This window comes from Topomyia yanbarensis, chromosome 1 (assembly GCF_030247195.1).
Source record: "Topomyia yanbarensis strain Yona2022 chromosome 1, ASM3024719v1, whole genome shotgun sequence".
NCBI classification, from domain to species: Eukaryota; Metazoa; Arthropoda; class Insecta; order Diptera; family Culicidae; genus Topomyia; species Topomyia yanbarensis.
Window position 1 is genome coordinate 215930143 of NC_080670.1, and position 25996 is coordinate 215956138.

The 25996-nt window shown below is 42.0% G+C and overlaps 1 protein-coding gene across 1 annotated transcript in view; it reads left to right on the forward strand.

The window, feature by feature from the left end:
• Positions 1-863: 863 nt before the first annotated feature.
• LOC131692755 (homeobox protein B-H1-like) overlaps positions 864-25996 on the forward strand; it is a 65733-nt gene continuing 40600 nt past the window's right edge. Inside the window, exon 1 of the mRNA XM_058979997.1 lies at positions 864-1887. Within this exon, the coding sequence (XP_058835980.1) occupies positions 1458-1887 (430 nt within the window). The 5' untranslated portion in view covers positions 864-1457. The remainder of the gene's footprint in view (positions 1888-25996) is intronic.

Sequence of the window (25996 nt, forward strand, 5' to 3'; positions counted from 1 at the left end):
CCCGGGGAAAAACTTCCATCTCAAACCATCCATCCGATGATCGGTGTGCGTGGGTAAGGTACGGCGTGAGGCGGCTGAGGAAATCCTACTCGGGAGTGCCCCTGGAGAGGGAGTTAATAGCGCAAATTGAGGGAAAACATGACGGCTTACGAAAAGAATAAGGACATTTAGCCGCAGGCTGTCTCGTTTGCTCTCACTCGCGACCCACGCGGAAAACGATATCGTCCATTTCCCTCGCACCAATACAAACACACACACACCCGTTTGGGTCGAGGTGTGATTGCCTCCGGGGATGAAAGAATCTGCGGGCGTAAAAAAAACATCAGGTTGCTTTGCCTTAGATTCAAGTTGCAAACCGACGTTGTGTGTGTGTGTGTGAGTTGGTTTGATGGCAGTAGGCTCCTCCCATCAGATCTCTCTGCCATCGTTCAGTTTCTAATCAGACGTTTGTCGATGTTTTCCTTTTTCAAAGTGGTTGGACTGGCTTTGATCCGGGAGGCGTGGCCTATTCTCTTTGCCTTTGCTCTGGTAGGCTCACAAACATCACCGCACGTTGTACGTATATTTGCGCTGGTAGTGTGCGTGTGGTAGCTCTGCTATGTATCGATCATTCTTCCTTGTGCAATCGTTCGCCACTTTAGATGATCCATTTTTGTGCAAGCTCTGTACGGTAGAAGAGAGTTCTCTCCCTCTCGTGGTTGTGTGTTTGTGTGAATTGCGTTCGTTGCGTCCGTCCCTCCCCCAGCAGAGCCCGTGCGTTTGTGCTTTGGTGTGCCGGATCCGGTTTTTTTTTGTAGCAGAGGTCTACTGCGGTGCGGTTGTGTTGACGCTGGAAAAGTGTTTGCTTTTTAGTGTACGTTTAACGCTGATCGATAGAACATGTGCGTTGTTGTCCTGCACGTTGGTAGCAGGTTTTGAACCTAGCTATCAAGTCATCTCTCTATCCGTTGTGTACGCACGCAGTGTCGTTGTTGTTCTTCGTCGGAATTGCGTTATTCGCGTTGTTGATGCCGCTTGTAGAATCTGTTGCAAAGTTTGCTCGAACTGAAGCACGGAGTGCCGAAAATTGACCGTCGCTTCTGGTTGCGTAGTGATCTGTGATCCGTGAAGGACCGACCACGTCAACGTGAGCAGGATAGTGTGAAGACATGCTGAGACAGTGAATGACGTTTGATGGATTAAGCGTGAAGACATAGCTTTGAGTGTTTTAATTACGATCAACAGATACGGGGAATTGTGTGACTCGATTAAACTGCTGATCGGTAACTGGGTGAGAACACAAGGCTGACTGTAAACAGTGCAAGTGTGCAGAGTCGCAGCTGGAGGAACCCATTTCCGTTCGCGAGTGTCCGTGAAAAGCAGTCAAAATCGTGCTCCAGTGGCATATTCCGGGCGAAAGCCCCTTCGAGTTAAGCAAGATTAACAGCCTGTCGGATATTACCGGCGGAGGCGGTGGAATGACGGTACCGGTACAGCGTAACTCGATGGCCGTGCTGCAGCCTCCACGGTCCCGGTTCATGATCAACGATATCCTGGCCGGAAGTCAGAGCCACCATCACCACCACCACCACCACAATCATCACAACCAGGGCAGCGGCGGAGGTGGTGGAACCGATAGCATCAACGGAAGTAGTAGCGAAGGACGAACACCGAGTCCGGGCCCACGGGATCTAAGCATTGTACCGGGAGGCGGACACCCGTTCCATCAGGGTGCGGCCGGGTTAACTCCGGGAGCGCAACAACACCACCTAGGATTGCACCATCATCATCTGCATCATCACCATCACCATAATAACAATCACCCGGACGACGATCAGGATCTCAAGAGCGACAGCGGCGATAGCGACGATAGTGGACCCCTGGATAGCTCCAGCGTGTGCAGTAACGGTGAGTGAGAAGATCCGATCACCGGGGATGATGGATCGTTTGACAGTGCTGGATCAATTGGGGAATCAAGAATTTTAATTATCTATTGGTCTGTGATAGAAACAATTCCGAAGATTAGAAATATGACAATCACTGGTGTGAATGATGAGAACAATAGTACCGTCTTATCGTTGTTTGTTCATGTTGAAGCTTTTATCTACTCTACTATAATGAATAGCAACAAAGTATTTGTGCGATTGTGAGTAATGTGATTGTTGATTTTATCGATTGAAATTCTTCATTGCATTGGAAACTACTTTACTCGCGCTCTAAATCAGTGATGCTATCTGCAAAATATGAACAAAATCTTTAATAAAATCTGAGAAATTCATCGAAAGCGAGATAGAAACACAAATTCTCCGTGATTGTCGAAATCTAAGCAAGCGGTGCAAAGCTGCATCCGTTGAAGTGCCGATAGTCTTATCCAAGTGCGTTGGTATTGGACCGATTTAATGTTTTAATTTGTTGTTTAAGTGTTTACATGGGAAATTTGGAGGGAAACAAACGATTTGTAAGCTTAAGGGAAGCGTGAAGCTGTGAGATCTCTGTGGTAGCATTTTCAACGTATTTAGCTCAATGGTTATAGTTTTGCTTTCGACAGTGCTAGAGAGCGCGGTTGAGCCTTTTTTCTAGTACATATAGGGTTCCACTAATGTTTTACCTATAGAGTTTTGATCAAGATAGGTGCTTCTGTCACAGTGCTAGAAGGTGCTCAGTTTATACCTTTTGATGATCAAGAATTTTTTTTAAAATTTTCACAACAGTCAAGTTACCTAGGAAAAATAGGCGAAGACAGTCTAAATCGTTGATCATTTTTCAATAGACAGCGAAGATATATCAATATTTTATTTTTCAACATTAACTTCAACTGCTCCTGGCAACACTGCTCTCGCGTAATTCAGACAGACTAATAGCAATAACTTCTGTTCTGCGGATAATACTAATCACTGTTACCACTCAAATTAACGGTAATATTCCCAGGTACTAATTCCACCTGTTTCTGCGAGGAAATTTTTGGTACTAATGGCTTAAATATGGTTGGTTCGAAAATTAAACTTCACTTTTTTCTGGAATAAAAAAAACCATTCTGGAATCTATGATAATTTATTCCCGAAAATAGTATATAGCAATGTCCAGTTCAAATTCAGTTTGCATTGTTCGTAATAATTTTCCCTTACAGTGCTTTATTCTTTCATTTTTAACATTTTACGCCATTTGAATTTCCCGTGTTTCGCCTTAATTAAAGCGTCGACATTTTTGATTGGGTTGTTAGGTGGGTTCGTCTCTTTTGGCGCAGATGGGACATTGTTGTCTTTGTAGCACTCTATTGCTTCCTTGTAGTAATGGCAGGAAGTAAGATCATGTTAAAACATTGCAGGGTTTTAGCATGATCAAGGTTGGTTAATTTTTTTGTACACACTCATTCGTGTAGATTTTACCATTCAATGTGTCTGTCGTGATGGATGACCATTTTTGGCGCATCCACATATGGACTACCACATAATTTTCCTCATGCTAAATTTTAATTGTTTTCACTGATCCTGGATTATTTCTGACGTAATACAAAATTGCAGTACCGACAGTTTTATAATCATGTTCAATTCATGATAACACAGCGATAACCTCTTCCGAAGGCAAAATACAAACTTCAGAGCTAATATAAAATATTAAAATTTAAAAAATATATATATCAACGTCTGTTCCAATGTAATGTAAAGAGCATGCAGCCAGAAGTTGGTTGTATACTGTACGCAATTGTAAATAGCGGTAAATCGTAAGCATATTTATTATTACCAAAATACAAAACCTGCGTGCTACATTCCGTAGAGGAACTTGACTTTCTGTTTCGACAGACTCCGCAGCCGAATATTAATGAACGGGACAACTGCAGGGCTAGTCTACTAATCACTAAAATCCTTCCTGACTGGGGGTCACACATACGAGTAGCTCCACAAATCACAAATAGTTTTCTGATCTGTATAGCTACACAACCGGAAACGACTACTTTTTTCTCAATATTTTCCATTCCTATTCATATATTTTTCGTCCATCGTCTCTGCATTAGTCATTCGAAGTTTCCCGCTTCATTCACAGAATCAGCCGCTCCTGCACCAATTTACCGTAGTACCATGAAACCAAATCTGACCAAAACACGGGTTTTCAAAAATGGCAAACGATGCACTCAGTTCTGAAAATCTCGCCGTTTATGGTTCCTTTGGTCACGAATGGTTCACACCGTTGGTCACAAGTTCATATGGCCTGCCAAGTCAGGTATTGCGAAGCAAATTTCAACGGCTTCTTCAGTTTGAAACGGTCATCCACAGCCAACTTAACCCGTGAAATATTCCTGTCCAACAGCAGCTTTGTAGAGTTTCCAGCGGCGACCCGCATCGAAAAGTTTGAATTCCGCTTGAAATGAGCAATAAGGGCTCTCTCTCGGTGTTTTTGCGTGTCCTTCCCGGGCTTCGGCCAGTTCCTGGTTCTTGATTCTCTGTCACCCGTTCTTGTAAACTTTGGAGGATCTTTGAGATGGTCGAATGATGTGTATTAATCAGTTTACTCAGGACGCATTGCAACAAGACAGGATTTTGCATACGGGTGAACGACATTCTTTCGCGAACGGTTCGTTGATTTTCTTCCATCTGGTCTGGAATCTCACGGATAACTGCACAACTGAGTGGATGTAAACAATACACTGTAAAGAGTAACTGGACAAAATTTGATTAACTCAAATGTCAAGAATGAAAATAAAATACTCAAGTTAGTAAGTGCTGCAATACATATCTTTAAGCATCGATTTTTTTGGCCGTTTTCGGCGAATTTAAGAATAAGAGAAACGAAAGGAGTTCTAGAGCCTAGTTTTCCGTTCTAAGTTTATAATTGATTCGCTCTAGAGCACCTATCCGTCTTCCAATTTCATTCCTTTCGTTTTTCTTAGTCTTAAATTTGCCGTAAATTGCCAACAAAATCGATACAGTAAAACCTTGCGGCAATTGAAACATAGTAACACATATCTTTATGTGCAATTGAATTGATATTGGCTTTATTTCCATTTTACGCTGAAAAAATTCCATTTGCCAGGCAACTCCCATAAATTTTGCTAACACCTTTCGTACTCTCTCCACACTAACTGCAAAAATCTGCTATTTGCTAATTTTGCAGCTGCAAGCGTGTGTGTATCATTCCTTGGATCAATATTATCCTATTATATTCATTTTAGTTGATATTTGATATGTGAATGAATATCGTAACTTCAGCGCTATGTACATGTTGGTGTAGCTAACACCTATCGTGCTCCATCCACACACCTCAAAAATGCATTTGTATAATACATTAAGAAACATGAATTTTCATAAAATTCGCTAACAATAAAATAATCATTATGCCCAGAGTTTTTTCAGCGAAATTGGACTTTTTCGGTTGGTAATTTCCGAGTTGCCTTAATATTTGTTCCGGTTGACATTTTTTACTTTTTCAATAAAATAGCATACAGCTCTCTCTCTCTCTTATTCATCGATTCTCTTTGCTAATGTTCAACTGCTTATGCCGACATCCTCAAATTTAAGAATTTAAATTCAGTCCAATTTGTCAAAAAGTTTTCCTTGTGGCATCTTGAATATTTTGCGTTCCATATGAAATTATTTTTATTCCCCATAAACACACTCATAACAATAGCATACGAGAATAACAATATTAATGGTGTGGCTGAACGGAACACGGTAGGTGTTAGCAAAATCAATATGCGCTTATAAGAATTTAAATCAAAATTATCAAAATCCTAAAAATGGAAGCAACCAGTATTAATTTCACCTTAATTGAAATCATGACGCATGGAACGTTTTGAGAATAACATATTGAGCTGCCATAAATTCTAAACATGAAAAAAAATTCTGCGCGTTTGCATATTCCGGGCTAAAAACTTATATAAGAAGTTTTGCAAATGCCGCTTCGAATTATACATTATCTGTTCCTCGCTCATGAATGACAGATTTTCGCGAATAGAGCAGTTGTTAACAAAACTAATATGCGCTTACAGGAATTTTGTGGCAAATAAAATGTAATTCTTTCATATGGAAAAGGAAATGCACGCCAATACGTTCTTCCAAAGAAAAATGTTGAAACATACCATTTGGTGCATGAAGGGAACAATAACCTAGCGGTGGGCATAGCGCATTTGGTAAATCGAATACACTCAAGTTTTTTTTACGCGGTTTTTTTTGCGCGGTTTTTTTACGCGGATTTTGAAATTTACGCGGTTTTCATTTACGCGGATTTTGAAATTTACGCGGTTTTCATTTACGCGGTTTTTGAAATTTACGCGGTTTTCATTTACGCGGATTTTGAAATTTACGCGGTATCCATTAATGAGGTTCCCTTTATCGCGGATTCTTAAATTTAAGTGGTCTTCATTTACGCGGATTTTGAAATTTACGCGGTATTCATTTACGCGGATTTTGTAATTTACGCGGTTTTCATTTACGCGGTTTTCATTTACGCGGCTCGTATCCCCCGCGTAAAAAAAACTTGAGTGTACCTTGAACGCAGCTCACCTGGGTTCGATTCCCAACCCCGCATATAGAATTCGAATTTTTTCTAGAAGAGGTTTTCCCAACCCGAAAAAAGAGGCGAATGGCCTTAAGGCCTCTATAATTGAAACAAAAATAATAACCAATTTAAGTAAGTCGAAGAATTTGCGTTTCAACCTTTTCTCATTTGCAACCTGACGGATCGATCTGGGTACCAGATGATTTAGCATTACTTTTCTATCATCCGATTTGTCAGGCTAAGAAAACTTAAGAAGCAAATCGCAGAAATAGCCGAATACCCCAAGAATCTGAGAAACATGGAATCAATACAATTTATATAATTAAATGGCAGATTTTCAACCCGTGGAAACTGGATGGATACGAGAGTATAGAAAATCATACAAACACCTATCATCGCTGATGTACTTTTTAAAATCGATTTTTTGAAGTAAAATACTGCAAACGTTATAGAGGCCCCGTTTCAAAATTTTCGGCCAGAATTTCATCCGATTTTTTAAATGCGAATATCTGGAAAACTTTCGAATTTGTCCCCATTCTGGTAGGAATTATTTACAACAATTTTGTACCTAGTTCTGTATAATGTACTAATAATTATTAAATGGATTTTGTGAAAGCATTAATTTTTGCACCATGATTGGTCCGTACAATTCGATTACAGTGACACAGACTAGCTTTCATTCAAAGCTTCACCTCTTTGACAATGAAAGTAAACTATTTTTGTTCGATGACCACCTTCGAGCATAAACTGAGCCAATTACAAAACTGGGGGTCATATGCGAGTGCGGCATCATTCTTGTGTTACACTCGTGCTGGCTACACCAGCGCGTCATGTCGGCCGAATCCATCGTTTACTGAGAAAGGGGCACTAGGCCGAGTGTGCCGGTGCCGGAGCACCAGTCTGCCTGACAGCCAAAGTATTGGAGCTGGCAGTAAATGCTGCTCGTGGTAACAAGTACACCAGGATCATTCCCCGTCATGTACAGCTGGCCATTCAAAGTGACGAAGAGCTGAACAAATTGCTCTCTGGCGTGACTATTTCCCAGGGTGGTGTGTTGCCTAATATCTAGGCCATTCTGGTCCTAAAGAAGACCAAAAAGAAGGTGCCGAATGAAGTTTTTCTTTGTTGACGCGTGAAAAGATGCAGAGAAAAAGATGGGTAGGTGATGTCAGAGACATAACCGAAGTGATGTAGAATACACTTTAAGCTGCAATTTTTACTATCTTCTGAAAAGTTTTATTAGCATCAGTTATATCGGTATTTGTAATGGAAAAGCGGAACTAATGGCACATGTATCTTAAATTTTATTTTGAATTTTTCGAATGATTTGTTTTAATTTGAGATTTTCTCAAAATTGAAGTCAAATGTGTGTATTGTTCGGGTACCATAACCCGATTGGAAGATCAAAACGAAACTCTATCAAAATACTATTTTGATACTTCTTACAATCTTCTGCTAATGAGACTAAATTTACGACACATTTTCCTACGAAAATTCATTCAAGTTCAAACCTACGAAAAGCAGTTTGGCAGTTCATCGTTTCGGGGATCATAAAGACTACGATTTCCCGTCGCAAATAGCCAAACAAGCGACCATCAGAGTGGGACTAAATTCGTGATTGAGCTGATAACGAAACCATTTCTTAAAAGCTCAATTATCCACTGTTCTTCTTTTCCACCAATTTAATAAAAAACACCACGAACACAATTATCGAGCTTTAGCTTCCCTGTTTTCCCTCCGGAATACCCCGCGCAGCTAGTAGCTTCCACTAACGCAACTATTAACGCCTAGATCTTGAGAGATTAGTGACACCTTTCCTTTGTTTTACCGCGCAACCCGCGCGTCCACTATGTGGGAAAACCCGGAAAGCACTTTACCTTCTCGGCTTTTTTTCCGCGCTACATTTAAAAACGGTGGAGGCCGCAAGCTTCAAAAGTGGAAAGGGGAAGCAAGTTAATTCGGCCTAACGACCTACTAGTGTAGTATAATTAGTCAATCTTCCTTCAACACATTTCCGCACCCAGCGTTAGCGAGCCCAAACGCTTTTACACTTTTTATTTGTAATTAAACTTTTAATGCGTTTTTAGCAGCCGCGAATATGAAACAAAGTAAGATAACTAATTCGGATTTTGCTCTCCCTTCAAGCATGCGTTTTTTTTCGTTCCGAAACCTATTTATACAATATTTATGTTCCGCCTGTTTTTCCCCCTCCCCCGAAACCGAATCGGAGCGCTGGAAAAGTCATAAAGCTGATAGCTAAATCGCTGGATTTTAACCGTTGCTTTTACACTGACCGCGGCGCTCGGCGGAGACTCGGTCGTGATGGGCAATCGACACAACGCCCATAAGCTGGTCCAATTAATTTCACCAAGACAATGTTATCTTCCAAACTCGGTTTTAATTAATTTTTTAACAGCGGCAGCGATTTTTCCTACCGGTCGACCACTTTATTTCAGTGAATTTTAAACGTTTTATAGGTTATAGTTACGATTTGAGGTGAGGAGAAAACAGAAAGGGTAAAAATCGACAGTTATCGAAGCAGGCCGAGGCGGCCAACGACAGATTAAAATGTTACGCTTACTCACACTGGGGAAGGTGCGCAATCGACTGTCGATACCGATGGTGTTTTTGACTTTTCAATTTATTTATAAATGAAAAAGCTGCGTATGTCACCCCGTGCCTACTTCGCCTAAGCAGGATTAGCGACGAAAGTCATTAACTGCTTGTCTCTTTACAAGCTCACCTCAGAGGAGCAGCCATGGACTACGATCGGCTTCGCTCTTCGCATATGAACCCGAACCAAGGGGTCGAGCGGTAATCGTTTTGAATTCAATCTTGGCAGATTATGTTTAATAGTGACGTCTTGATCGGTTCGCTGTGAGAGGGTTTCCCACGCGGCCCTGGACGGGTTGAAATGATTGAGTTTTGTCGCGATGGATTTTGGTATTCGATCGAAGATTGTCGATTGGATTGATGGTTGATTTTGTTTATGGTCGAAGGTCGTCGTCGTTGGGTTTTGGGATCAGTTTGTCTGGCAGGTTAGGTTGAACGAAGGGTGATTGAATCGAAGAACTTAACCTTTACTATATTTCTCCATGGTGGAGAAAACGTTAGGTAAAAACTTTTTCCAATAAGGAAAAAATCAACATTTCGTTCATCGCATAAGATAGGTTTTTTGAGAAATTGGTGATCCTTGATCAATGGTAATTGTGGATAGAAAACACGCATGGGAAAAAAATGTGGAAGACTGACTAGCATTAAATTGAAGAAAATGTCTGATGTCAAGTGAAACTGGTCTGTTTATTCGAATGAGAGGTATAGGATGTTTACTGATTTTTAATGAAGCTTCAAAAAATCACTTCCTAGATTACAACAACGAATTGCTTGCCAAACCGAAGTTTATTACGCATAAATAATGCATAACAGTGTCTCTTTGGGCATTCCGGTTTTCTTGCCCAACAGTCAAAATGCAACAGATATTATAGGTTGCAAACAATTCCATATATTGTATCAGTTTCGAAAATCCCAATGCTAACCTCTGAGAATTTTAGTGAACAACCGCAATCACCTCTAATATAATTGATTTTTTTTACCCAAACATACGTCAAAGACCCCCGGGACCGAAAATCAACCCATCATCAATCCAACTTGGGCAGCAAAACGCCGAGTGCCCAGCAACGCGGCAACATTTAAACCAATTAGAAACACTGAAAACGTGTAATCAGCGCCGCCATTAGTGCTGTACGCTAGTACCAAATGAGGCAGAATTTTTCGAACAAAGCAGGCAATAATTTTGCCCAAAATCAGCAAGTCTATCCACCCGGCAGAACGACTCCAGACCCGGCACGGTAAACCGGATATTGCTCATGACCTTCAATTTCCCGATCTGCTGCCGGTCTGCTTCCCAACCCTGGATGAGGATGAGACAGAGGGTAGGGAAAAAAAACTTCCAAGCGGCCCGGCGCTAATTGTTCACTTAAAATTTTTCCTCCATCAGACCAGAGGCAACATTAGAGCTCCGGTAAGCTCCACCACAAGGCTGGGTGCGCCCAGGCAGCATCTTGTTCGATTCAATAATAATTACCATCTTCGATAAATTGCAATAATCTACCAACCAACCAACCGTCCGACCTCCAGCTGTCGATTCGACAGCCCCTCGACGCCACTCCATTCGAAAAAATTCTTGAAAAGGCGATCGAGCAAGAAGATCGATCTCCACCAGCTCTCCGGCTTCATTCAATTGATGGCTAGTAAAATTAATTTACTTCCGTTCTAAACAAACACTTTGCCCCCCCCCCGAGCTTCGCTTGGCTAAGGAGAGTAGGAAAATTTTCGGTGCAGCTTTTACGGAACTACCGATTTCTATCGGATTTTCGATTGAAAGTTCTTCCATCGCGCTGAAGAGCAGTCCGGAGGCGCCCACAATTATCGAAATTTATTTCCATTATTCATCAAGTAGGCGAAGAAGCTCAAGTTGCCAAGACAGCAAATAATAAACCTTAAGCGAAAGAAAAACGGAAAATCATAGCCACGAATCTACGCGGATAGATGTACACGCCATGAGTCCGTCATGGGTGAAATGACACTAACGAGAAATCATATTTCGTTGCTGTGTCCGCCACGCTATCCGCGGACTGTGGCGTCCGCCACCACAACTCGGCCAACTGATACAAATCTAAGCAATTTTAGGTTTAGTGTTTTCAAAACTCAGCAAGCCAAGCTTAAAGCCACGATTTATCATTTTAATTTAACTTTTATTTCGGCCGAGCAATGATACGCTCATTAATTTAGGAGTGTTAAGTGTGAGTGGATTTCGTGTACGGCTGAACTGCACATGCTTCAACGCAACGGCGGAATCGGGTTAGGGGTTAAACCGAGTGCGAAGAAATCAGCTTTCTGTTTCGTACGTGCTGATAAATTTACTCGCATTCCGACACCGAAAAACCTAAACAATGATAGCAAGGAGATAGAGAAAAATATATTAACTCGAATTTGGTGGATTAGCACCACAAACCGGACACCTTTCCGTTCCTGCACGTGAAACAAGCAAGGGGCCGCCCGATGAGAATATACTTTCGCGGATGGTTGAGCGACGTGCGTTTTTGCGGCTTACTAGTTTTTCAGACCGGGTGCGCATTTTTGATCCAATTTATGAACGCAGTGACACGGCATTTATGGCGATAGAAATGAAACTGAAGAAAGTCAACCCGTTAGCCGGTTCAGTGTGAGCCGTAAGCGGATGGGCACCAAAATTAGGGAGAAAATGGTAAAAAATACTACGGTTTATCCGAGCGTGTTATTTTATTGGATTTATTTACAAATGGCCTACTGTTTGCCGGTGAACGCAGCGCTGCTGGTCATTCAACTACGGATGCGCGCTAATCGATTCCAGTCAGCGGGTTGTTGCTCGTGGATTGAATTACTTGTATCAACATATTTTTGGAAAGGATTTTGAGTTCATTCGAATACTGAACTGTATCTGTACAAGTTGGCTCGATCCAATCGAATAGACATCAACGATAATGGCTTTTGAAGTCAAACCCTGACACTTCAAACTTGTTCCAAAAAGATAAAGAAAAGATTTCTGGAACTAGACAATTTGAGCAATTCTCAGTCACTCACATCCACCAGCTGACTGTTCCGACCAGTTTTGCGACTAATATACATACTAATTATGCTGCTACAAAACTCACGCAAAATCCCAACCGCAGTGTCTGTTCTTCGAACCAGTTACGTTGCTAAACGCTGTGCGCGTTGTTTTCCTCAACCGTCACGTCCACAGCCACATGCCATGGGTACTCAAATCGTAGTCGCCTTCTAATTGTAAACCACAATTTTCTTTCGATCAAGTTGCAACAAAGTGCGGAGGCGGCAGCGGAAAGGTGTATGGTTTTATTAATTATTCCCCCCCAACAACCGGATTGCATAATTCTGCCGTGAACGAGACGCACCTATTTCCTCTGGTTATGTTAGCTCACGATAAGCTCGTTGTAGGCAGCACAGCGTGTGATGATGATGATGATGATTGTGTTTCGGTGTTTGAGGCAGTATGTCGAGGAAGTCTTCTCCAACACCTTCCCGTTTCTATTGCTAATAGTTCATATGTTGCACCTTCGGAAGCCATTTCACTGAGCAGTGCATTTCACATGGTTGTGGAGCGCGAGAGCATAACTGCTCCGCATAGTCGTTAATGGCAGTACATAGCAGTGCTCGGTTAAACAACAATAGCGGAGATTGGGTGCTTATTAAAAATTGTAGGTGAGGAAAATTACCAGCCTGCTATGGTAGGCATTAAACGGTTCGGTTCGTCGGTTGGCAGCAACACGTAATGACAGCTCGCCTCAACTCAACACCACCGCTGCTGCCGTCTAGCGGAGGCTTGCGAGCGTGAGTATGATCAACTGACTACAATGTTGGTAAACTAGTTAGTCACGATAATTGGGCTCGGGTGATGCCGAGCCGTTGCGCCGGCTGGCTGGCTGACTAATGTGGTGTGTGTGTGTTCACATGTAGCGTCACATTAGCCACACATTGCTGGAATTAAGATAATCAATTTGGCAAACATTTCCAAACGAGAACTGCTTGGCCGCTTGGGCGGCGTACTTGAAAACGGTAGCAAATTGGTGGTGGCGTGAAGCGAGCAGAAATCGATTGGTTTTCGAGGCTTTCAGCACAAATTGGTGCGGCTAAAACAAAAGATAGCTCGAACTGGGTGTTGATTTTTTCTGCTGGTACAAAGAATGTCGAATTGATGCTTAACTTTACGGATTGATTCAGTGTAACGATTTGGTGCTAAATTGCTACCAAAATCTGACATCGGGAACAGCAGAATCCAACTTTTTTCTGGATGGGATCTGGATTCTGAAGCTTTGTAGACATGTCAGTTGTTTCCGTAATAGACCGCGAGTCACCAGTTCTAGTGAAGAATAAAAATACAATTACCATAAAAATGAAATTTGAGCATAATAAAAAAATAACAGTACTTACAAGATGAAGTATGAAACACAATCTCGCTTAGTCGACGTGAAAATTTCCCAGGGAGCAGTTTACCTGTAACCAAAGATGTTTTTTTTCTTTTTAAGATCCCTTACTATCATTTTTGTAAACTATTAAAAAATAGTTTCTTTTTCTGTTTACAGTTCAGCGTGCTTGCCTTTTGAAAACTCAATAAACCAACGATTATTATTTCGAATATATTTTACAAATTCGTTTGTTTCTAAAAGCGCCAACAATTTTCGAAGATTTTTTATGGTTTATCCTTGTATGAGCCGAACTTCGATATCCAAGTCATTGACTGAATTAAACCCATTCAATATGGATATCGAAATTTTACTTGGATTTGTAATTTTACGCACCTTTAGAGTGAAAGAAGAGTCCTGATGTTGATCTAATCCATGTCTGGATGTGCTGCGGATTTCTAGATTGAGCGGCCTTGGTTCCGTTGTACGGCCGTTACATGCGTGTCTTTCTTCGATGCAGTGGCAGACAGTAGTTGGTTGTTCTATTTCCGACTTTCGCGATACCGTTTAGTGCCAATAAAATCACCTTCCGATAGGCATTCTCGTATAAGTTGTATTAGGAATGATTCAGTTGAATACTTCAAATGACTCAACAGCACAACAGCGGCAGAGTATTAGCGATTTGGGCAGAATCAGCTTAGTGCGCCTTTGAAAGCAACGTGCCATTACTAGTACATTCAAACCATATTCACCTTCACTTTCGCGATTGAGGTAGTCATGACCCATGAAGCTAAAGCCTGTGAATAAACAAAATACATTTCATACATTAAGCAGTTCCAATCTGTGTTGTAATTATGTATATATCTTGCACCAATTGTTATTGAATATTAGAATAATTAGAATTAGACAACATTTTGAACAGAATAGATATAAGGGTTCTAAACTGAACGCTTCAATCTTCACCTGAATAACCTGCTAGCCTTGCTATCCCTCTCACTGTAAACGAACACAACCTAAAGTTACTTAATCATCGCAAAAGCGGGTCAAAATGCGCAGAATTTTTCGCGCCTCTTGACAAAGCTGTGCATAACAATAGCCGCCGCTCGCCAACACCTAACCAGCCGCCACAAAGCAACCACGGCACGGTGGTGTTCTATTGTTGCCCCGAATGGCTAAAACGGTTTTCACCAACATTTCTCCCCGGGGGTTTTAATATCCATTCATCCACTTACTCACTCGCTCGCCCGTCTCTCGTCCATTCATCACTTTTGTGTTGGGGCCGATTTGGACTGCAACTTGCTACAAGTTAATTAAATTATGATTCCGCGTTCGGCTGGGCAGCCGAGGAAGTGCTGAGTTGCTGCAGAAAAACCGACGGTTCGGATCGGTTTAAGCCCCCCTCAGACAACAAACCAGCGGTCCATGGAATGCGAAAATTTGTGTAGGAAGAAAATAAAAATAAATTGAATATTTCCGCGCTTTTCCCGGCATTTGTTTCTTCAGTGGCGTAATTATGCTTGCTCTTGAAACATGAGGTCCAACATGGGATTCTGTTGGTGAGAAATTATTGCTAGTCGAAAGGAAGATATTATTTCATTAATGATGATTAATTAGCAGCGGAGCAGTTTCTTCCCTGGACCACTCTCGGCTACATCAGAGAGTGTGTTTAGATTATGATCTATATATGTACAGGTAACAGCTGTTGCATCGTAGTAGGCCACGAAGCTGATTGGATGATGAACATCTAATTCCAACACGTGTTTTTTTCTTCTTCCGGCCTCCAATGCACCGCACCAATCAGTAATCAGAAACCATCGGGCAACTGTGATTCAGTTGTTCACGACTTCATGATTCAATCGGTAATTGGCGATGCATTCTTAGCCCCTTAGTCGGACAGCTAGATACGGACCGGACTTTAAAGCTGCCCAATCATTCCGTTCTTATTATCGAGTTATCTCCTCTCCATCAATCGGCAGAACTTCGGCTCAGTTTGCGGAACTCGCCTCGATGCTCTAGTTCCCCTCAAGCCCCCCTTCCAGACGGGGGAGTTAAACGTAATGACTTTTATTATACGCTTGCTATTCCCCGCAACCGGAGCAGGAGAGGAGAAGGAGAAGAGAGTATGCCGACCTTATTACCGGGGCAGTTCTTTGGCGTTTTGTTCAGAATCTCTCAACCGTGATACTGTTAGTTATTGCTACTGATGCAGCCCTCGTTAGTTTTCCGAAAAAAAAACCGCAACACGAACAGGGAACACACGCTTTCGGTCGATGGTTCATGGGAGAAGCGGGCAATAAAAGTCATAAATATCATACTTAGAAGCGAGAAAAGCAGTCCACTTCTCGCGGTCTATCTGTGCCATAAATTCATAAACGAGAGTAGGCCCTGCTAGGAAGCTTCGGTCGAAATAAAGGCACCTGCTTGTTTTTTCTTCTACGATGGGGTGACTTTATTTGTTTTCTATTCTGTGCAGGTTCTGGAGTTTATTTTTTGGTTTCGGTTGGTGTTTATGATGTTTGCATCGTGCTTTCTTTGCGAGAAACGACTTTCGGGGTACCCTAATTGAAAGTTTTATGGGGCAAGGCTTTGTTGTTTTTGGTTTCGGCTGTAATTTGAGCTTGATGAGGTGCCAGGGTTACGGTTTAGTGGCGAAGCACAGGTTGCTTAGGTGTGAAATTTTCAGCAGATTAGGTTCCGTTGGGATGTGCATACACAATAAGGATTAAAAGTCAATTCTTAAGAAAAGTGTGAAACTAACATTGATGATTAACTAAATCTTGAAAGCTTTCCTAATTTTTTAAATGATACGAACATGTGTCTTCATATTATATAAAATACTTATTTAAAATCTTACCTACGTTGCTTAATGTTCGTGAAACTATTTAAGCATACTTCTATATCGAGCAAATTCTCATGGTTTAGATGCCCATTAACCCATAAGTACACTAAAATGTGGTATATGAGATCTACCGGACCATGGTGATGGTGTTTTCATGGGTCGATCTTATCGAAAACACTATCAAAACACCATGCAGCGGGAATAAAATTGGACCATGACCATGGGAGTAGTATGGACTTTTCGTTTGCTCGGGATGGTCTTCAATCCCACATTATACTGAAGTAATCTACAAATATCAAATAGCAATATGCAAAATTCCCAAGGTGGAAATTTTTTTTTGGACAAGACCAATTTCTTTGTGCATGAGGGCACATGCCTTACATGAAGTATGGTTTTTTTGTTTTAGTGTTTCGGATTCTCCTCGTCAGTAAATAGCAACATGGCAAAGAATAAAACGTTAATTTTATTCAGTCTGGACAGCGATTTGAACTCAACGCCTTCTTAAATAATTGTTCGAAATACCTGTAGAAAATTTTCTTCAAGTGGCATTTGTAACGGATTCCCCTTCTCCGTATTTCCTATACCACAAACAACCATACAAATGGGATTCTTGGTTCTAATGGTGTCGTATTCGATGCAGTCCATGTTGTTTTTTACAATGAAGTTTCGGCTTCGGCTAAACTACTGTATTTTGTCAATACCACAATACGCACATGATGATACCGTTTATGGGTTATTTACATGAGTTTAAGTTATTACACCTTCCCGTACTAGGGACACGTGTATCTTCTGTAACGCACACATTTCACATCACAACCGGCGACAACGATTCTATGCTGTTTGTGAAGTGGATAAGCAACAAAGCGGTAGCTAGAAATGATTTCTTGCTTTAAGGATTGCTTGAGCGAAGGGATTTGAAGTATCTTCTCTTGGCGAGATGAGAAGGTAAACTGCTAAAATAGTTATAAAAATGTCTAACTTGTAAACTATTTAGTTTCGTTGTGAGAACATCTAGCCTTTCAATATAAGAGTCCCCTTTGAAATTTCAGAAAACGGTCTGGAATTATTTTGGTTTAAACACAACTCTGTTTTACAGGAAGAGCCATCAATAAGTAACACCAACCGAACTCTAAAATTTTGTGAAATGATAAATATAGTTATCTTTAATATCATTCGAAGCATGAATGCAAAATTAGTTGACGGCAGATGTTTGAAGGCGGCGGTCGGGATATTTTTTCGGTACACTAAGATCGGTTTACAGAGAAAAAGATTCATAAGAGAATTCGACCCACCGCTAGCGTATAGAAAATCAATAGATTTGATTGGATTATTTGTTCCATTATCAACCATTTTATTTTTTCGATTGCTGTGATTAAAAAAAAACACTTATACAATCGATTAACCACTTGACCAAAGTACGGAATATTTCTGAAATCAGTTGGCGCTACCCGCATGAAAAAAATGAACCCCGAATCTGTTTAGTCGATGCCCTTATTTTTCGCCATTAAATAGTTTTATCAGTCTGTAAACAAATGCATAAAGATTTTGAATATTTGTCCGACGACACCATTTTCACTAAGTTTAAAAAAGAACAAAAGCTGACGAACTGTTACGTAAATAACGCTTTGCAACAACTCGGGGCCGATTGACCCTTTATTACAGGGCGGCGCAGGTGCATCTGTGAAAAACTTCAGATTTTCGAACATAAACAAATGAAATAAATTAATTTGATTTTGAGCCAAATATTTCTGAAATCAGTTGACGCTAGGTGTATGAAGGAGATGGACGGGCGCATCTATTCAGGATATGCTGGTATTTTTCTTTATTAAAGAGTTGTTTATGTATGTAAACAAATGCACAAAGAATTTGAATATGTCTGATGGCACCATTTTCAGATCGGCCGATATCTCTTCGTCTAAGTCTAAGGCGACTAAGTGTTTAAAAAACAACAAAAAAGTGCGGCCTATTTCGCAAATAACACTTCGAAACTACTCGGGCCCGACTGACCCTTTATTACAGGGCGACCCAGGTGCGTCGTGTACAAATAAGAGAAACCCCAATTTAACCGATTCCTGCTTCGATTGCAGGGGTATATTGCGATTTGAACCCGATCGTGGTCCCAACGAGTGCGTTGGACAGTACCTAGTTGTTAACTCTCACGGACTCAAACACCATACAATCCCTCAAAAAAAACAATATGTTCCCCTTCGTCTTTTACCAGAAGAAGGAAGCCGATTCTTCGCATTTAGTTTCGATCATATTCATATGAACCTGCCCAGCTCTAGATTCCGTTCTAAATTTGTAACTGATTCGCTTTAGAATACGTCTTTTTATTTTCATATCTTTCGCTTATCCGCTTATCGCTTATAATTTACCAAAAATAGCCAACAAGAATCTATATAGTAAAACCCAACTATTGACGCACAAACATGTCACTTGACCGAACTAACAAAATCATTCCCAATTCACGAAAACAAACCAAATTTAAAGCGAAATATGTATGGTACAGAACAGCGGTGAACATGGACCTTTGCCAGAACATTGCACTCTCTGGTAATTTTGCACCCAGTGCTAAATTGTTACACGGACGGGTTACAGTTCTTTCAGTCATTTCTGTTTCTCATCTTGCACAGTTCAGAAGGTAAAAATTGCTCCGCTGCTGTAACAGAGCAGGTAGTCAAATTTACCCGTGCGCCGATTTATCTAGTTGGAAAAACAAAATTTGATTCCTACTACTTAGCGTGTGAAACTTGAACAAACAATGAGTGACAATGCCAAGCCTGTTTATTGTCCGTTTCGGCTGAACTGAGTTGGTGTTGACTTTTCGAAATGTCCGGTAAGATCATCGATTCTTGAAGTGGAGCTATTGTTGAAGGTGAGCATAAAGCTCAACATAGCACAAGTTAATTTGTATTTGTATTTATACAGCTTCCCAACATACATAGACAATGACACTATTGAAGTTAAACTAGATGACCTGGCATCGCGTACTAATTCCGCCGATATCAAACGACTCATGTCCAAATACGGCGAAGTGGAAACCGTTACGGAAGATACTTGTAGAAACTTCTTTCCATGTGGACTATCCCCTCATATCTGACCATTCAAAGCAAATCACAAGGTGTTACATTCAATCAGCGAACATTGGTAACACACCCAGGGCAAATTCCTACGTGCCAGTTCTGTGATCAACCGCTTCACCACGGAAAACCTTACTTAGAGGCTACTGCAGCAAGTCCAGCTGCTTCGACCAAGACCGGTACACAGTCGTCGTATGCTAAACTACAACCGATTGTTAAACTAACGACTGCGGACTGCGCATTAAGAAATACTAACTCAACAACGACTGGACTCATTACTACTAATCCAACTACCGTTACGAACAGCGAAGCTACGACGATTACACCAAATACTTCCAAAGCAACAACCAACACCCAAAAAATGAACCAGATGCCGAAGAAGACCGATCTACAACAGCGACCCGTAAGCACAAGAGCATCCGACTGTGAGAAACAAGAATGCAGTACCGATGACGACATGGACGTGAACGAAAACGCGAGAGAAGGCGGACTGAATGACCCTCAAGTTGCGGCAGACAACGCAGCTAATGTTTCACCTCCAAGAAAGAGGATCTCAACACGCAGCAGCAAGCTGCGTCAACACGACCCGATGGGTAGGCATAGTGAAAATTAACTTTTATTGTTTACATATTGTAAAAATCAAAAAATGACCCACGGCTCAGTTATGCTAACTAATTCAGCCGTGTCAAATAAACAATGGAAAAAAATCTTTCAGTCCAACTCTACTTATAAAGGTGTCTCCAGTAGAATTTCCATTGCAAGAATTTACTTCAAGTTAGTGGCAAATTGTTCATCAAGTTACGACCATCACGCTTTTTGGACGTTTCGGCCCAATTTTTTTGAGCTGCTGAGTACTGATCAACTGATTTACGAGTCTCTTTGAAATGCCTCTTCACAATCGCCCAGTAATGTTCGATGGGCCGAAGCTAAGGGCATTTTTGGTGGATCTAGCCCATTGCTGTGAGAAATTTGGAGGTTGCTTTGGTACTCTACTTCTCATATAAAGGCACTAACCTATACAAACACTCAGATCGATAGATTTCCGCATTTTTAGTTCCCGTAGTGTAAGAAATAGTAGGCATCGCTGGAACATATTGTTTGCCATACCAGAACTTTTAGATCGAATTCCTTCATTTGCGCTGATTTATCCACCTCGCTTAAATCATTTCCTACGATGGCAGTATAATATTATGGATCTGGAAGTGTTTTTGACTTCTTTTTAACGTAGGTCTCGTCATTCATCAAAATAAATGCAATTAATCGCTTCAGTACAATTTCCATACCCTCGTTGCAAACGTTGTTTTTTTGATCCGTTTCTTGATACGTTGTATCATTCCGACGCTTGATCGTCCTCATTAACGATACCACCTTTTGGTCCAGTTTCGGATGGGAAGGTGCGGGTTGTCTGCCTCTTCCTGACAGTTCTTCTACAGAATAGTGTTCCCTAAACTTGTTTATGATGGATATTATACTCGCGTGACAAATTCCAAAGCATTTTAAAAATCTTCGCATCATCACACGTTTTTCACTTAACCATTTGTCCAAAACCTTAATTGTCACATCATTTTCAATGTGCGACATTTTGGAAACGTAAGGTTTAAACCCTGCAAAAAAGTAAACAAACGAAAGATGACAGTCAAACGCACAGCATGCTGTGCTGACTATATTAAAGACTCCACAAATACGCACATACAAAGAAAATATATGTGGATAGTTTATTTCCGAGTCATTCTTTTTTTAAAATTACTGATTAAACCTCGTTCGTAGATTACGTTATCATTCACAACAGAAAGAAGAAAAAATACTCTGTTGGAAGATTGAAAGTTAATGTCGGATGATCTGCGTTCGAGCATTAAATCCCAACTTAATATGGATTAGTTAAGCAAAACACAATACAATTTTCTTTAACATTATAGAAATAAGCAGAAACCTACTTCCGTTTCTACCGTGCACAATTTCTCAAAAGAAAGTCGACCACACTGAACAAACTCAAGCAAGCTAAAACCTGAACGTCTCTCTTTCTCTGACACGGGCAAACTCACCAACCGCATAAAGCATTAATAAAGTATTTTACCAACATTAATTAAATACAAATAACAATAAATTACAATAAAAATTAAATAAAGAAAACGAACGAAAATCCTTCCACCGGCCTCTGGTCGCTGGTCGGGCGTAGCAGCAGCGTGAGCGACTTACTCATCACGTAGAACACACATTTGTTGTATTCTGGCGAAGAAAGGCGGGGAAACGGAGGGCGGGGGGGGGCAGCAGGGTAAAACAGGAATAAACACCTTTCGCGCGCCGGTGGTATCGTTAATCCATTTGCCGTGGCCCCGGGTTTGCATGCTCCTGGAACCGCAAGGGGGTAGACGGGAGAGGAACCCGGCCGGGCCGGGCCGGGTTGGACTCGAGCGGTCGAGAATGGATATTTTATTCACCATAAACTCGCAACTTGTTGGTGCTGTTCTCGCGCTGTTTAGCGCTTCACAAACCCGGTAGATGAGGATGATTATGAGGCGGTCGAGCGGCAGGGTGTGTATGTATGTATATTAAAAACACTTTTTCATGGTTCGTTAAATGATCGTTCATTTCATTCTTCGTCTTTTGTTGTTGCTCACTGTGCTGCGCTTTTTTGTGCGCTCCATCTTCCTCCCGGTGCCTTAAATTAACATTTTATAATCATAATTCCATTTAGACGTGTACGTGTGTGAGCGCGCATTGCATTTGGCAACGAAGCGCATCGAGCTGAACAACCCGAACCAGAGTCTGTGAATGCAGTGGTGTAATCAATTACCGAAACATTGCTTTCAGTTCTAGAACATCGAACATTCATTAGAGGGGGAGAGCCCCACTGAACCCCTCAAGATATCACGTTTGGCAACCTTGCCATCTGACAGATACCACAATTCATCATACATCATTGACCGCAGTGACACAATGTCCCCGTTTTCTCCAACCCATCCGCCCAACTCAACACAAGCTTAAACGCAGCCATAGGAGCCTATGTCGGTGCAAGCTGTAAATGACTTTTAATTGCTTCCCTCCGTCAACACACCACTAACCCGTCCCGGTAATCGAAGCATCAAGAACCGCAAAACGTTAAACGATACTTCGTCAACGAGCGACAACCGCCGCACTATTTAGCTAGACAAGATTAAACGTTCGTTTTAGCTTTTGATTTATCTAATTACTGCAACAACACCGCACAACACACTGCTAATCTTTGCTGGCGTTGCTGCAGCATGTTCCTGATGACGCTCAGCCGCAGGGAAACCGAGCGGGGTTAGAACCTTAACCGCAAGCCGGTGTACACAGGCAATACTTGCAATCGAAGCAGGCCTCTAAAGTCGACTTGTTGTCGCTGTCGGTGATGGTTGATTTTTATCGTATTTAATTAGCTTCAACACTGCTGCTGCTGCTACTTCTGGCTCCCCTCTCACCGTAGACCGTTCGGGCGGGGTAGGTACTGTGTTGTAAAACTGGAAAATACGTTGCCGGTGATGCGCAAATATGTCAAACCGAGGGGTAGGCTGATGGCAGTATTCTGGGAACTGGTCTCTCCCGGAGGTGTCAATAATTCGATGTTTCCAGTCGAGTCGTCTGGAATTAATCTACCGTAAGGATTCAGAGCGAAAGTGGGCTAAACCATTTAGATGAACAACGTACGTTTCTTGTGTCGAATCGATAAGTGGATACAAAGTATTTCACCAGGAAGTACAGGAAACCCTAATGGGTACACTCGGCGAGCTGATGAAAAGGGGTTAACGTTGGAGGATCCCAGCAGCAAATTGACTAGTAAAAATGTAAATTACATACAAGTTTTTCCCTCGGCACCTGATCGGTGCAAATATGCGGCGTCTCACCGCCAAGGGCGTACGTACAAAGTGGGGGTAACCCTTTTGATCCAACTGAACACAGGTCGGTTCCACGAAGTGGAGCAGGAAGCCCTGTGAAGAGCGATTGTGTGCATGTGTGGTTTCTACACTCTCCTAGCGGCAGTCAACCGTGCCAACATTAACTGCTCGATGCTAAAAGAGTGCAGTTAATGAGTTTAATAATGTGCGGTTTATGTTTATGTAAATGCTTATATGTTAAAGATCGATCCAGGGTCGAATTACGATTACACATTCAGATCAAATCGAGGTACCGGTGTCCCAGAGTACAACCCTGCGTCGAAAAATGTTGCATTCACCTTTCACTACATCCTGTCCCTCTCTTTCTCTCTTCGCACCCCCGACAGAATTCTGTCGAAACATTTAAGTGCGGTTTAACGACTCCTACCCACTAAATGCTCTCAAGTTCGATGCTTGCAGTACAAATTTACAGCAATTAGGCACCAAATACCGCATTATGTCGTTGTTGTACCTCTGCCGCTACCAACCTGCCCCTCCCCAATCCTTTCGATTATCTTGCTTATCTATCAAAAAAGTGCACAACACACCCCTGCACCAATTTTACCTTCCCGCAACGAAAAAAACGTGGAAAAATTGACCGCTACTTGCCGGCGGCGGCTTATCACCCAGTTGGAATCTCTAGCTCAGGAAACGTACTGTCCTGTGGCCGTGTTTGCGACACATCCGGTTCCGGCTGCCTGGGAACGTTTTTTTCCCTACATTTCATAGTCCGGTAATTGCGAGAAAAAAAACCGCACACTTGAATTGAAGGGTCCGAAAGTACTACACCCGGCCCCGGACAGCAGCAGCAGGCGGCTAGGCTGATCACGAAAGGGCTCATTATACGTTTTTACATTTTATTTACATACCAAATGATGTGCTCTCCACCCACGAAACCAATCTGCGGGACCGAACCGAACCGGGCAGGACTAAACAAAATCGCTGCTAAAAGGTTCTACTTCATTTTTCAAGCGCTATTTCAATTTCTTCCGGTTTGAAGGTTAGGTTCCTTTGCTCGAGACAAAGTAATCGAAGCAGGCCTTCCGTGAGGCAATGATGCCCTACGGGCAAAACAGAAATTACACCAAACACGCAAAGTTCTGACCGCATTTGAAATTCCTTCGGCTTCGTTCGGCTCGATCCAACACCAGCGCAACCCCGTCGAGGAGAGGTTTGGACTCATACACACCGGCGCACCATGACATTCCACGAGATCGTCAACAATTACACTTATGGAACACAAACAAAAAGCTTCTTTCACGTGCGATTGAAGGCGTTCGTCCACCTCCATCCATGGCTGGCTTCGATTTCGGCCCGAAATGAAAAGAAGCCACAGCTCGTGCAGCAAACCAAGGTCGAACCAGCGGGAGGAAAGCGCACAAATGAAACAAATTATAATCTTTAAGTTTTAGGTAAATTTATAAATTCGTTACTTCCTTCCTCTTTCGTTCGCTCATTTGCTCGATTGGTGTGTGTGTTCCTGAGTGTTTTGAGTGCTACCGGTAAGGTGTTCATTATTTTTTTCCAGGTTTGTTCTTATACGAGGGAACATTTCTGTTTAGGGTGGTACTAAATACGAAGGACACAATGTTTTAGTTTGGTTTGATTTCATTCTCATTGTCATCCACCCTGTCCACTTATAAACTGGTTAAAACAACCACAAAACATATTCCGTATTCGTTAACCACACACATGTATGTTAATGAAAGCCAGTACAGTCCCACTCTGTTGGGTTCAACACTGCGCTATCGCAGTGGCCAGATCAGTTGGCCGATCAAAACAGCCTGCTGTGATGCGAGAACGGACTTGACGGACATCAACGCGCGGGGTTCGTGTTCAATGCTCGCACGATAATTACAACTACCGACTACACCAGGCGCAGGAGCAGGGTGTGTGAAAGAGACAGACAATTCCAAGACGTTTAAGTCTTTTGTAGGCCTAATTATTTGGTGCGGAAAACCGACGGAAAAGTTCGTGGATCACTGCCTTCCTAAAAGGTTTCCGTTTTTTTCTTCTGATGTTATTGTTAGTACAGAGCGTCAGAATCTACTTTATCGACATTGGTACCCTGCTTCGAAAGCGAAGAAAGCAGTTAAGGTGCGTGAGTTTGGAACTCACAGTTCCGCAATCAACGATCCAAGGTCTGTCTGTTTTTCCACGCGGTTGCCCACAGGTGAAGAATTGAAGACAACAAACGAATGATAAAGAGGGGGACCTAGTTCGCTACACTTTTGCCGAAGCCTTGCCTTCGTTGATGAGTGCGATAATGAACCTTTAATCCTCCGGTGGTGTTGTGTGCGCGTTTCGATGCGTAAACTTGTTCCCCGAAAGAGACGAAGAGTTTTGAGTCGGGCGAGCGTGTCGATTAATAGGTTGTGTGATAAGTCACAAAATTGAGACAGTAATCACTTAATCAGCTTAAAGCTTTCGATTCTTTGCCTGATCTCCGCTGTTTCGTTTACTTGTTCACAGCCTACTGCTGATCTCTGGCAGATATCAGAACTAGTTTGGTCCGTCGCCGAGCGCAGAAACCAGGTCCGAGATCGATGATTGCCTAAACAAACATCGGTCGTCCGTTGAACAAGGGTAGCATGGCAGAGAGAGAGAGAGAAAGAGAGCGAACTCGTTCATTAGGTAATCGTTAAATGGTCTTTCTCGGTTGACATTTTGATAGGATTAACGGTGAAACGGAAATCGGTCGAGAAGATTGAAGGAGCGGTAATTTGGCTCCTTTGCTCATTCGCAGGGTCGATC